Here is a 15,000-nt window from a genome sequence, read left to right on the forward strand (position 1 = left end):
CAGGAGATATTCCCCGCTAGCTCACCCAAGCTTGCTCTCTTGCACAGCTACAAGCCATGTGAGCTCGTAGCACCTCCCGCTAGGTGTACTACCACAGTCGACTTTAGTGATCAACATTGGTGATTAGCTACTGCTAATTAGCATCTAGGCTAATGTCAAATAAAGCACATCATTAGGTGAACTCACTTGCTCAAACTATCACAAGCCACTCATGGCAGTTAGTGCCAAGCACACACTGGTAAAATACAACATTAGTACCTCCACCAGGACACCTGTAATGCCTTTTCCTATACACTCATCTGTTGAGTCTTCTGTACTCTCTCTGGACCTCTACTGTGTGGATGTGTGTGTGAATGGGTGAATGACTGAATATAGTGTGAAGCGCTTTGGGGTCCTTAGGGACTAGAAAAGCGCTATACAAATGCAGGCCATTTACCATTTTACCATTTTACTCACATCTTTGTTCTCTCCGGACCCTGCACATGTGCCATCTTCTGTTGGAAGTTCAAAGCCCCCAGGGAATGAAGCCCACACCACCATCACTCCCCATTTTCTGTGGTCATCTATTGAGTTTTATTCAAATATCTTAAAACACACCTTGCCTTCAAAATTCCCTGAATGGGTTATGAGTTGTACACAGCAAATAGTTGGTGCCAGCCTGGAACCAGCTGTCCTGGCTAAAAGCTGATTCTCTAGCAGTGTAAATGCAAACAAAACTAAGTTCCAAGTTTAGCATGAATCGATACGTGAACTGGCTTTGTGGAAAAGGGGTAATGGGCTTTTTACATAAGATTAAAGGGCACCATGAAAGATGATTAATTGGGGTTATCTTTTTAATTCAGTTTTTCCCTGTGATTAGTTCATCGCAATGAGGTGTCATAATGTACTCTCTGACCTCTCTCTAGCTACTACTACTACTACTAATAATAATAATAATAATATGATATGGTTTATTGATCCTGTAGGAAATTAGTCTCTGCATTTAACCCATTCACTCAGTGAAGCAGTGAGCAGCCACCAATCCAGCGCCCGGGGAGCAGTATGTGGGGGATGGTACCATGCTCAAGGGTACCTCAGGGTAGCCAAAGGATGATTAGCAACATGAATTGATATACTGTGATTTCTGACAACTGTCACTCTATGGCCAGTATTAAATTTTCCTATCCTGATCTGAATCTAAATCTAATCCAGCATTGTGGATTTAATATGTTCTGAGTTCTTACTGTTAACAGTCTCTTTAACACCAAATCATCCAGATTGTAGCCTGTTTAAAGGATATGCAAGATTTTCTGGATGACTTCCCATTTAGATATACAATACAGAGCTTGGCTGTGGCTTAAAGTGTCTCTGTGTGCTTTAAGTCATGTGCTGAATTATCAAATTAAAATTGAATGTGATAAAATACTCTTTTTTATCACCTGTTTTTATCCTCATCTTTCTTTCATCTGCCACGTACTTGCATTTAGTACATACCTGCATCTTGAAATGTAATATGAATGAATTTTTAGCCAGAAAACTTTTCTCTTTTTTTTAGTTGGGGTTAGTTCTAATGTTCTTCAAGCTACATGCCAGTGGTAAATGAACATAATGACACAGATCTAAACCATTAAGTTCTGTTGTTCTAATAACATAGCAATGTCACTAAAACTTGATATGTAGTAATATGGTAAATGGTAAATAAAGAGAGGGAAGATGTTCAGAATTGAGGGAATTGTATGACCAGAAGGGAACATAGCAACCAATTACCTTAGAATCCCACATACAAAAAGAAACAAAAGCATACCTTGCTAGGTGGCCAGCACTAACTACAGCCTGACAACTGAGGACGGTGACCTCATCACGTGCTTCAAAAGATTACCTATACTCCCCATGCCAAAGAACAAGCCCTCATGCCTTAACGACTGCCGGCCGATTGCGCTGACTTCTGTGGTTATGAAGGTGTTTGAGAGGCTGTTGAACAACATTATCTCCTCCTACATCCCCAGCAGCACAGACCCACTCCAGTTTGCATACCGACAAGATCTACAGAAGACGCCATCTCCCACGTCCTGCACACCACCCTAAGCCACGTGGACATGAAACGGAGTAACTATGTGAGAATGCTGCTTGTAGACTACAGTTCAGCATTTGACACAATAGTGCCCCATAGACTGTTCACAAAGCTGGGGGATCTTGGACTTAACAACAGTTTGTGTGCATAGGTGCTGGACTTCCTTACTGGTAGATCGCAGGTCGTGAAGGTGGGTAAGTGTGTCTCTGACAGCATCACTACCAACACAGGAGTGCCACAGGAGTGCGTACTCTTGCCACTACATACTCCCTCTACACCTCTTGATTGTGTGGCCACTCAAGGCTCAAACGCCATCGTGAAGTTTGCTGATGATGCTGTGGTGTTGGGCCTCATCTCCAACAACGATTAGACAGCCTAATGGACGAGGTGAAGAACCTGGCATCTTGGTGCAGAGAAAACCACCTCCAACTGAACGTCTGCAAGACCAAGGAGCTGGTGGTGGATTTTAGTAGGAGAAAGCGGCGAGACTACAAGCCCCTGGCCATCAACGTGGAGAGGGTGCTGTCCTTCAAGTACCTTGGGGTTGACATCTCCTTAGAACTGACATGGACTGCTCACAGTCCAAAAGGGCTAGGCAGCGCCGGTATCGCCTGAGACAACTGAGAAAGTTTGGAGTCTCTCCAGGGATCCTTAGGACTATCTATTCGGGCGCTGTGGAGAGCATCCTCACACAGAACTTTACATCCTGGTATGGGAACAGCTGTGTTAAGGACGAAAAGCCCTTCAGAGAGTGATCTGTGTGGCAGAACACTGCTACAGGTCTGCTCTCCCTTCCCTACAGGACATCTACAACAGGAGATGTAGGTCCAGAGCAGCTCGGATTTTTAAGGACTTGTCCAGGACTCCTAAAAATAATCCAGCACATCACACCATGGTGTAAGATGCTAGCAGGCAGGGTGTACATTTTAATTTTTTTTTAACCAAGTAACTCATGAGATGCCAACATCAGGCAGAATGAGCTTCAGAAATACCAAGGGCTATGAGAAGAGCTAGGAAAAAGTGTGGAGGGAAAAGGCAACGGTGGTCCCTGTGGTAATCAGAACCCAGTGACCCCCAGACTGGGTTAGTTGCTCCAGATTTCAGGAACAACATCCAAGACACCTAAGATACCACATAGGACCCTGATTCTCACAGACCTCTGGTAAAGGCCCCAACTTTGAAGGAAAAAAGACTATATATATGTGTATATGCAGGCCAGCCGACAGATCTGGGTGGGCCCGGGACAGCGCTGTCAGCTCAGTTTCTATTAATCTCTTTGGTTTTTGCAATTGCTGCAGGTCACTGAGGTAAGGAGTTGCCTTGTCATATAAGGCTTTAAAAACAATTACAATCACATTCGCATTATCCTCTATTCACCTGTTGTGTCATCCACTATTGTTTTTGGTTTTTACAATAAACTTAGTTTACCATTTATTGAAACCTGCCTGGCATCACTTTTGAGTCCACACAATTCTGTCCTTCACAATAATACCTGTCTAGTGATCACAATGGTTGGTAGTAGTTGATTGGTTTACATTTTTGTATTGTTTCTATTATTTATTCATTCCTGCATTTAATTAATTTTGCTACTGCTTATATTTTGTGTACATTTCAACTCAACAAATATCAGTTAGGAAATTGCATTTCTAATTAAGCAAGTAATGTGTGGATTCATCTCTTCTCAGCAATCATTAATATATTACACAGATCCTGACATTTGAGGTCCCCATTTTGACCATGCCCATACCCCACCCACCTACTGACTACTGCAGCACGTCAAGATGGCGGAGTGACATTGCAGTTTGTTTTAAAACATAAACAATAATTTCATACGTCTACAGTCTGACATTTTTATTTCAGTTATTTGTTAACATACATATTAAACCAATTTCAGTTCAGAAATTGTATTTCTCACTTAGCAGGTAATGTGTAGAGTCATTTACTTCGTTCTCAGCAATTTACACATATCTTGACATTTTTGGTCCCCACCTTGACCATGCCCATCCCCCACATAGATGGCTGAGTGACGTTGTACTTTGTTTTAACACACCAATGACCCGTCAGTGTCCGGTGCGCTATGTGTAAGAATGAGCGGAGTTAATCTGGTGTGTGCCTCGTCCCAAATCAAGCGCTCCTTTTGTGATCACCACACCTGCTCTCCTTTGGCGCATTGACAGACGACAGACATGCTTCCGACAGCAAGCACGTGCGATATGCGGAGTACAGCTAGCTGTGCAGCATTAACCAGAATGGTAAGTTTTGACTTATGTCACATTATAATATTGTGCTTTTGGGTTAATTTGCGTCGCGTTTGCACATTATATTAACACACAAAGTGTCGTGTGCAGCTGTAACTTAATGGTATGACTTGATGGTTAGCTAATGTTAGCTAACAACGATGCTAACTGAGTTGCTGTTAAATCTTGGTCTGCCTATGCTTTTGTCAAGTAAAATAAGTTTAAAACGGTGCAACAATTGGCTGTAAAAATACTACGGACTGTGGTGATTTTTATTTTAATGCATCTATAGTATTTTCAAAATGAATTTCTGTTATTGGTACTTAGTTGCTACGAAATACTTTCCTTCAACACAGTGTTACATTACGCAAACTACACCGTTACAGTAAACCGTTAAAACCAAATCATCAAAATATGCTGTTTTATTGTCTTGATATTTCAATTTATACTAAAACTGCAATGGTGTTACGGCTGTAGTTGATCCGCGATCCCTTTTTATCACTCTGCACAGATGCGCGTATATGCACGGATTAATTCAAAATTGTAAAGCTTCAGCATCATACATCGTGTTTTAGTGGAACTACTACTATTTAAAGTAGATTTAATGTTTCTCTACCTCGTCTTAGAGCTGCAGTGAAAAGATACCATGTAGGAGGGTTATCACGTGAACGGCGCATAACCGTGACCGTCATGGTCAGCGGAGGAACGTGAGCTGCCTCGCGCATTATTTCATAGTATGTGATCGGTGCACAGGTGATGAGCGACAAACCAGCTTGTATTTAATTAGCACATGAAAAGAGCAGTGAGTGAAATTAGCAGATGTGAGAATACAGTTGAGATTTATGCTCTGTCCTCTGTCTGTGACCGAGGGCAGGGTTCAGCACCCGCACGCAGAGCGGGCAGCAGGCAGAGAGAGCGTAGGTGAGCTGAGACTTTAGTTTGTGGGACCTGACATGTTACTGCACACAAGACAAAGGTTAAAAAAATTAAAAAGGTATTTAATAAAACGCTTCTTAAGGAGACATGCTGTCAGAATAATGATAATGCTGCGTCTGCATTCACCTACGTCACCAAGCTCGTTAACCACAACAAGCTTGTTTGTAAATTGTTAGGAACACGCTAAAACGAAAACCCGACTGTATGTACATCTGTACTGCATCTATAATTTACTACACACTTTAAAATTGAGCTGGTTCTGGTCACTGTGTCTGACAACAGCTCGTAGACCAGGGGTGGGCAATTCCAGGCCTCTAGGGCCGGTGTCCTGTAGGTTTTAGATCTCACCTTGGGTCAACACACCTGAATCACATGATTAGTTTGTTGCCAGGCCTCTGGAGAACTTCAGGACATGCTGAGGAGCTAATTTAGCCATTTAAATCAGCTGTGTTGGTTCAAGGACACATCTAAAACCTGCAGGGACACCGGCCCTTGAGGCCTGGAGTTGCCCACCCCTGTCTTAGACAATGAGAGCAGTCCCTCCCTCTGCCAGGTGTAGCATCCCTGCTCAGCCATATAAGAATGGTAATATATCACAGGACCACCTGTTCAAAACATCAACCTTGTATGTAAGGGAAAGAAGACAAAGCTATTGCTGTAGTTTTTGATGATCTGTTACATCCCTCAAAATTCTAATAAATCGCCATAGAAATTGTAGTAAAATATTTCTGTCATTGTACTGCTTTAATCATACATCAGAATTTAAGTTAGTAGCTTTGTCACTTGACTGTATATTGGCAATGACTGTACTTTCATAAAGATTTCACAGACAGGGAAATATTAGGAAATGTTGTGGGTAATGATAACCACCATGACAGGCTATGATGTCACAAAGTAACATACATCAATATACTGCCAAATTGTACAACTGGAGCTCACTGAAATACAGTGAAATTTGATTATGTTGGTCCTTAAAGTTTGACTAACTGTTTCACTTGTGCTGATAGGAGGATGGCCCAAGCTTTTCATCTACCAATGGCAGTGCTGAATGCACAGGTAAGAAAGCTCTGTGTTACCCTACATTTTGCTTTTTTTCTTCATTGTTGGTAAAACTGTAAATTGGCTTCTGTCATTTTTAAATTGCAAATTGTACAATTGGTTCCAAACCTGAATATATCAAATAAATGCAGTTATAATTCTCATTGAGATAGAACTGCAAATCACCAGAGAAATGAAAAGCTACAATTCAGATGTGTCTTCAGCAGATACTCTGCTGTCACTGTAGGTAAATAACATGAAATAATCATTGTTTTTTGCTAGAAATAATTTTATTTGGTGTAAGTAGAGGTTGTGCCACAACTATTCTTTTCCAATAAATTCAGCCTTTCAAGTGTTTAGGCTATTTTAAGGCAAAACTCAATATATTGTAAATTAAACACATTGCTCAAAGACAATCTCAACTTGCTATTGTTAGTTCATCTTGAACCAAGTCAACATTTTTAATTTTGCAGTTGCTGATGGGACAGATGCCTTTAACCCTGCACACAAGAAAGAGGTAGGATATGCCATCTTCTTTTGGTTCTTAAATGGACCAGTAAACCAGCTGTGCACTTAAACAGCTGTGATAGACATTGCACATGGTTAACGCTGACATACTCACTTTACATTATTATTTAAGGAGCAGTTTAGGGTTGTTTGAGTTCTCATCTACACCTTACACATTATACAGCTGTCAAGCCAATATTGCAATTAATAATCCATTAATATTGAAATTTCCACTATTCATTCAGTGTACATCGTGCTAGAATGACTCTAAGAATGATTGCTGAAAATATCACATGCACACATTATGTTTTTGCCGTTGAAAATAAACATTCTGGGATTGTTTGATGTGTAATATGTACAGTTCATTCAGCTTAAAGTAAAGGTTAGACTGCAGTGTGTTCAGACGGTTAAATTGGTAGAAGGATTTTAAGTAGGCAAACTCCTCCAGTTTGGACCTCAATATAAAAGGTAGTAAATTAGTTTATGCACTGCAGATACATATTCATGATTTCTGATGTGATAAATATTCTTAGTATTTGTTTTGATGATTGTTTCCATATATTTTATTTATGTCAATATATGTACATCTTGTAATGTGAGAGCTAAGTGGAATCAAATCAAATTGTGGCCTTGATTTTTATGTTTTTTCTTAATTTTAATAAAAAAAATTCCAAATGTCAGCCACATTAAAATGTTTGAGGACACCGTAAAAACAAATCATTCATTGTAATACAGTTGTTTATAATTAAATACAAGGTATGATTAGGCCTTGTCTTAGCAGTAAGGCTTCTTTTCGTACCTAGGCTTTTTGCTGTTTTTCATTCCCTCTTTGTTCTGTCTTTTGTCTCTCCACTACTATCTAATAAAGCAAAAAACAATAAAACAAGGGTTTTGATTTATTTCTTTGTTTGCAGGTTAAAAGTCGTGGCTTGCTTCGCCTCGAGAAACTCAGGAGACATCATAGTGTATGTGAGCAACGCTACGAGAGGGCACAAATTAAAAGGTTAAACGACCAGAGGGAGAGGACCTTGTTTCTACACCGTAGCCTCGATACGAAGGTTAGTTGTACTACTTCTTCTTTTGGATCCTCCTTTAAGGGGTCGCCACAGCGGATCATCTGCCTCCATCTCACTCTATCCCTAACATCCTGCTGTCACACGCTCTCTTGACTTGTTAGCACATCTCCTTTTCTGTCTTTTTCTTCGTCTTTGCCACCTCTCTCTTGGCTGTACTCCCAATGCTCATGTCTACTTCCTTAATCTCTCTGACTATCACACTTTTTCTTTGCTAACCTCTTCATTTGGACATTTTCCTTTCATCCTTTCTCTGTCTAGAGGATACCCCAAGCGCTTTCTTGGCCATTGCCCTCCCACTTCAGCTGTACTTTCCCAGTCATCTGGTAACTCTTCCATACTGCCCAGACTGCCATATATACCTACATTCTCCCCTGACACCACCTTACAGTCTCTTATGCACCTTCTGCGCACTTGTGTGCACCTATCTTCACTGTCATACATCACAATATGTTCCTCCCTCTTCTTGAAGTATGAGTTAACCACAGCCACTTCCATTCTTTTGGCAAAATCCACCAACATTTGTCCTTCTGCATTTCTATCCTTAACACAATACCTAGCCAACAACTCCTCATCACCTCTGTTTTCTTCAACTACATGTCCATTGAAATCTACTCCAATCACCAGTCTCTCATTCCTAGTAAAACTCTCTACCACTTCATCTCACTCAATCCAGAACTCCTCTTTCTTGTCTACCTGACTTCCAACCTATGGGACATACACACTGACAACATTCAACATGGCCTCTCTCTTCAGCTCTACCACACTATTCACATACTCTTCCTTCAGGATTACCCCTACTCCATTTCTCTTCCTATGAACACCCTGGTAGAACTGCTTGAATCCACCTCCACTGCTCCTGGCCTTGCTTCCCTTGCACCTGGTCTCCTGCACACACAATTAATCTACCTTCCTTCTTTCCATCATGACTGCCAGCTCTCTGATATGTGTACTTATTGATTTAGGTATATTACATCTTGCAGTAGTATAGCTTAGATGTGCTACACTGAGTCATACAGAAGATGATTTTATTGCTTCACTTGCTTAGGTTGAGAAAGGTGATCATAGCAGTGTATTGTGGTGACAGCTTGTCAGACTGCTGATAATAAAATCTGCAGTTAATAATGGTGCTTTATGTACAGTGCAGAAGCACAATGAGAAAGCAGTATTATGATAACTCAACATGCTAAACAGTGTAATACTCAGAAAGGTCTTTCCACCCTGCCGGAAAGTGTGAGCCTTTCACAATGACAAAAACAAACAAACCCTTGTTTAGAGTTTATATTTTGCTGGCCAAATCAAAACTGTGACCCATCTTATCTGAAATTGACAACAATTGTGATATTGCTAGAGCAACTGCTGCAAAAATGCATAAACACACATAATTACAAATCTGTGTTGTAGCAATAATTATTCTGTAATTTATATTTATGGTAAATGGCCTGTATTTGTATAGCGCTTTACTAGTCCCTAAGGACCCCAAAGCGCTTTACACAACCTGTAATCTGTAATTGTTATTTGTATCTTTTTCTGTTTACTTTTCAGATGGAACAGCAGTTGTCCAGTGACAGCGACAGTTCCATTATCATTAAACCCACTTCAGCTGATTCTGACGTGGATACAAGTGTACCTGAGCTCAGAAGGACAGACAGTGTTATTGTAAGTTTATTCGTACAACTCCACTACAGATCTCAGATTTTTGTGCACAGAGCACAAAGTGAATAGACGGTAACAGTCAAATTTAAAACTAAGTCTTGTGAAAAAATATAATTACAATAACTACCTCCTGTACAATCATGTCACCTTGGATTACGAGCACGCCTTGATAGAACGACTGTAAGCTTGAGACAAGGGGTTTCTCATTTATCAATATTGTCAGGGACACTGATGTTTAATGTCTTTTCTAGTGTCTGAAGTTCAGAGGTTTTAGTGCTTCAAGTTCACAAAGGTTTTCAAGGTGTTACAGTAATAACAGTTGCTTAAATTCAATTAGCATTGCATTTGCATAGGTAGTAATGTATGATTGCATTTAGTTAGCAATAAAAGATTTTAAGGAATAGCTTAAAGTACGTAATGACTTTTGTGATCAACTTTATATTCTGTATGTTCTCATAAAAGGTGATACCTGTTATTTTTAAGCCTACGTATATTTTATCTGTGACACATTTTAAGTCTCTTTTGTGTAGTGAGGCAACGGGATTCTTCATTATGATAGGATCATTTGTATCATTATTTCTTGTAAGGTGGTTCCAAAATGCCCATTTTATTTATGCGCTATGAGTAAAATTTATTTCTTTGAATTTGATAAAAGGAGCTCAACAAATGACTGTCATGCTTTTGTCGCCTACTAATTAAGCATTTGTCAGTCTCATCCCCTGACAATCCTGAAATTCAATGCACTACTAAAATCTTCAGTTTACCTGGAACACAGTTGATACTTGAGTAGATACTATTCTACCTTACAAACATAAAAGATGTTCTTCAAAGGTAATTGATCCAGGTAAAAATTATATCATATATTTAAATAAAGAAAATCAATTTCTATAAACATTAGTGTATATATATACAAAAAGAAAACGAAGTTCAGCAATTTCCTAGAAACAGTGTTAGCTTAGAGATCACATTGTCCCAGATGTTTAAAACTAACCTAAGTGACTGTTAATGAGTTGACATCGCAGCTGTATTGACAGTCTTTGGGTAATGACAGCATATCCAGACAAAGCCACCCAGGGTTGTTTGGTAAATGTGATGCAGCAGAGGAAAGATTACTTAATATGACTAGTTCAAATTAAGTGGTGACATGTGTGGTACCGTAAATGGTATTAATACAACTGTCAATACCAGTACAGCTGTTACAACGACTAATGTACTACCTCTGGTCTTGAAATGTAACTATTTTCTTTCTTTCTTTCTTTTTTTAGCTTACCAGACAAATGCTTGGATGCCCACCTATATCAAGTACGGACATCAGTGAGGAAGAATATGTTCCTCAAACTGCTGAAAAAAGTGACAGTTCTGCAGAAAGTCTCATACAACACAAAAGAAAGAAGAAAAAAGCACGGAAAACTACTTCAGGTAACTCTCAGGAAGATGTCCGACAACTGAAGAGAAGGTGTACCCGAACTCAATGCAATTCCTCAAATTCAAATGCTAAAGAATCCTCTTCACTTGATTCAGAAGACAGAAACACATCTGCTTCATTTGATGACACCAGAGAGTCCTCTTCACCTGATTGTTCTGATGTGACGGTTATGACGCTGAAGAAGAAGAAACATGGTGGCAGATTGTACAACAAAAAGTTCTACTGCAAGTTTTGCTGTAAACCTTTCAGCAAGATGGCACGCCATTTGCAATCAAAACACAAAGATAAACCAGAAGTGGCAAAAGCAATGGCTTTCCCAGTAGGGTCTAAAGAGCGGAAAATACAGTTGAGTTTATTAAGAAATCAAGGAAACCGTGCCCACAATAATGAGGTGATTAAAAAAGGACAAGGAATGGTGATACCTCGTCAACAATCCAGTGTACCTGTGAAACCCAGTGATTACTTGCACTGTATTAATTGTCAGGGTTACTTCAAGAGAAGGTCACTATGGAGGCACATGCAGAGATGTCATCTCAGCAGGAAGGTCAAAGGTTTAAGGCCAGGAACATCTAGAGTCCAGGCTACGTGTAAATATGCAGAGCCAGTCCCAGACAGTGTCAATGCACAATTTTGGAAATTGGTACAAGTCATGCATGATGATGAGATAACAAATGTTGTCCGCAAAGAGAGTTGCATACTGAAATTTGGGGAGCATCTTTTCAATAAGCATGGACATGATGTCACTAAACACGACTATATCAGACAGAAGATGCGTGAGACAGGGCGACTGGTGCTCCAAGGACAGAAAAATGGCAAGTTGAAAATGGTGTCTGATTTCTTTGTACCAGGTAATTTCCCTCATGTTATTGCAGCAGTGAAAAATGTTGCTGGCTTGAATGAGGAAACAAACACATACAAAACACCATCTTTGGCACTGAAGTTAGGCCACAATCTCAAGAAAATAGCAGATGTTCTAGAATGTGAAGCAATGATCGCTGGTGATGAGAATACTATTCGCAATGTAAAGGTGTTCAAGCAAATCTGTGACACTAAATGGAGTGAGTGCATATCATCTAAGGCTCTCCGAAATCTGACTGAGGCAAAATGGAATACTCCACAACTTCTTCCCTTTACTGAAGATGTGAAGAAGATGCACCAGTATCTCAACATACAACGGACGGAGTGTCATACGAAGCTCAAAGAAGAACCAAATAAGAAGCACTGGGCAGAACTTGCAAAAATCACATTGTGTGAAGTGATTATCTTCAACCGTAGAAGAGAAGGAGAAGTTTCCAAAATGACTCTTAATGCTTTCACATTGAGAGACACTTCATTGACTCATCCAGATGTTGAATTGGCTTTAACTGACCTGGAAAAGAAGCTTTGTAGGCACTTCCAACGAATAGAGATAAAAGGCAAACGTGGAAGAAAAGTCCCCATACTCCTCACACCTGATATGATGACATCAATGGATTTGCTCGTTGACACTCGCCGAAATTGTGAAGTATTAGATGAAAATCCTTTCATGTTTGCGAGAACGAAAGCACTTACTCACATCAGAGGGTCAGATGTTGTTCGACAGATCGCGCAGAGCTGTGGAGCAAAACAACCAGAAGCATTGTCCTCTACTAAATTAAGGAAGCACATGGCCACCATGTCCAAGATCCTTAACTTAAAAGACAATGAAATGGATAATCTGGCAGACTTCCTTGGCCATGATATTCGAGTGCATCGCGAATATTACAGACTGCCTGAAGGGACGTTACAGCTGGCCAAGATAAGCAAAGTCCTTATGGCCATGGAACGAGGACAGCTGTCAGATTTCAAAGGAAGAAATCTTGACGAAATAAACATTGATCCACAAGGTAAGAAATGTGTTAATAAATTGTGTATTTAAAATCGGAAGTATTTCAAAAATCATGCAGTATTATGCAGATGGCGCATGAGGGATGAGAGCTCCCATTGGTGTAGAGTAGCTAAGACTGTGCGTCCGTAAGCACGGTGGATGATAAGTTCTGTTCTTCCACACTGTCTACAAATGTTTTATTACTCATGAAAGGAGCTTCTTTCTGAGGAAAATTGGTAGGAGGCCTCAAATAGGAGACTGAAAAGGGCTCATTTGTAAAAAGCCTTTTCAGGTCACGTGTGAAATGAAACCCACCTGGTGGATACATTTGTGTTCTACCAACTTTATGCAGACTGAAGAAACTCTCTGGCAGAGTAATAAAACACTTTAACCTAAGAAGAAGTCCAATTGATGCAGTTTCTAGAAAACGTTATCTGGATGACTGACGACCTTCAGACAAATACGTATACATGTATACAGAGCTTTAACTACTGCTATCCTCCTCTCCCTAACACCTATTGTGTGATACTTTGTAACATTGCTTAGGAGCAGTCTTAATGTTTTTTTTCCCAAATGGTTGCTGTGTTTCCCAGAGAATGTAGCTGTTGACAGTGATGCATCAAACAGTGAAGATGAGGATAACACGAGTGTGACAGATGCTGCGTCATCTGCTGCGTCATCTGCTGCGTCATCTGCTGCGTCATCTGCTGCGTCATCTGCTGCGTCATCTGCTGCGTCACCTGCTGCGTCATCTGCTGCGTCACCTGCTGCGTCACCTGCTGCGTCACCTGCTGCGTCACCTGCTGCGTCATCTGCTGCGTCACCTGCTGCGTCACCTGCTGCGTCACCTGCTGCGTCACTCTTATCGACAAAATCTTCAGGTATGTTGCTAACTTGGGGATTACTCTGCTGTTGCTAAAGTATTACCATTAACATAAGGGCTATTACAGGTTAAGAACAAGAAAAAGATACCAGATGTAGGTTGCAGTCATATCATGGATTCACGCTATAACTTGTCAGTCTCTGTCACAAATGCAGCTGTGGAGGTAATGTCAGAGGTGAAGCTTTTATCACCTCCTTTAAAAAATGTAAGTAGTTAAAAAAATGTGAGTTCTACTTTAGATATACAAAGAACTTTAATATCTCTGGTCCCTTATGTAGATAATGAGATGTATAGCAGAATTATGTCACTGAACCGCTGGCTGGCCAGGAATTGAAGGAAGCTGGGATTTCAGTTTGTGGATAACTGGGCTTTTTTCTGGGGCCGCCCTGACCTGCTGAAAGCGGACGGTCTGCATCCTACTGGAAAAGCTGCTGCTATTTTATCCAGTAACATAGACAGCGGCTTATAGCAGGTTTGACATTAGGCAATTAGCATTCGGCAGGTCACAGGTGATTAGAGAGCCTGCTAGGTTTATTGGTAGTTTACTGCTGGAGTCTATTAGCTTAGCTAACATGTCCTGTCAGGGAAATCTTTAAAGTATAGTAAGACTGCAAGAGTAACCAGACCTATAACACTGAGATTGTCTGCCACACAAACTGTGAGTCTTGTGTAGCCTGGAAAGTTTAAGGCCATAGTTTATTACAATTTAAGTTGAACTTGATTAGCACTTCAAAAGAGCAGTGAGCGAGATCAGTATATCTGAAAATACAGTTGTGGTGTTTGTGCAGCAGCCTCTCTCGTGTTCTTTTTGGCTAAAGGCAGAGTTCAGCTCCCCCACACAGTACTCTTTCTGTTGAATGCATTATAGATTAAAATATACACCTCAACCAACAGTCAGTACTTTTAATTGATAAAAGACATGTATACATAAATAAATACATAATGGTAATAATACATACATAAATACTAAGAAAATATTAATTAGATAAACACGCAGGAGAAGTTAAAAACAGTACATTTCAAATTGTAGGTAAATCTCTAAGTGGATGTTTTGGTGTTACTGACACTGTGTAACCGATTTAAGTTGGTTTTCATCAAAATAATAACACTTGTCTCAATGTTTTGGTATATAGTCTCCTGTAACATCTAAAAGAAGGTAGAGGTTGCAACAGATTGTGTCCACATTGTGATGGGTCTGTAATGCTATTTCCGAACTCTGAAGATATAGGTCCTGTGATTCTCTCTGCAGTCCTGACTGTTCTTTGTAACCTTGTTTAGTTCACTTTTGTGGCTGATTCACACCGGTGATGTCAGAACAGAACACATTATTGCAGTGTAGAACTGGATG

The 15,000-nt window shown here is 40.2% G+C and overlaps 2 protein-coding genes across 2 annotated transcripts in view; one reads left to right on the top strand and one right to left on the bottom strand.

The window, feature by feature from the left end:
- The window catches only part of LOC101480504 (dachshund homolog 2), a 53,218-nt gene that overhangs the window by 20,331 nt on the left and 17,887 nt on the right, over window positions 1-15,000 (bottom strand). The gene's annotated exons all lie outside the window — the stretch shown is intronic.
- The window catches only part of LOC143420892 (uncharacterized), a 4,977-nt gene continuing 1,115 nt past the window's right edge, over window positions 11,139-15,000 (top strand). The window contains exons 1-2 of the mRNA XM_076889526.1: window positions 11,139-12,788; window positions 13,363-13,650. Of these exons, the coding sequence (XP_076745641.1) occupies window positions 11,177-12,788; window positions 13,363-13,650 (1,900 nt within the window). The 5' untranslated portion in view covers window positions 11,139-11,176. The remainder of the gene's footprint in view (window positions 12,789-13,362; window positions 13,651-15,000) is intronic.

Source organism: Maylandia zebra, linkage group LG10 (genome assembly GCF_041146795.1).
Source record: "Maylandia zebra isolate NMK-2024a linkage group LG10, Mzebra_GT3a, whole genome shotgun sequence".
In the NCBI taxonomy this organism is placed as follows: domain Eukaryota; kingdom Metazoa; phylum Chordata; class Actinopteri; order Cichliformes; family Cichlidae; genus Maylandia; species Maylandia zebra.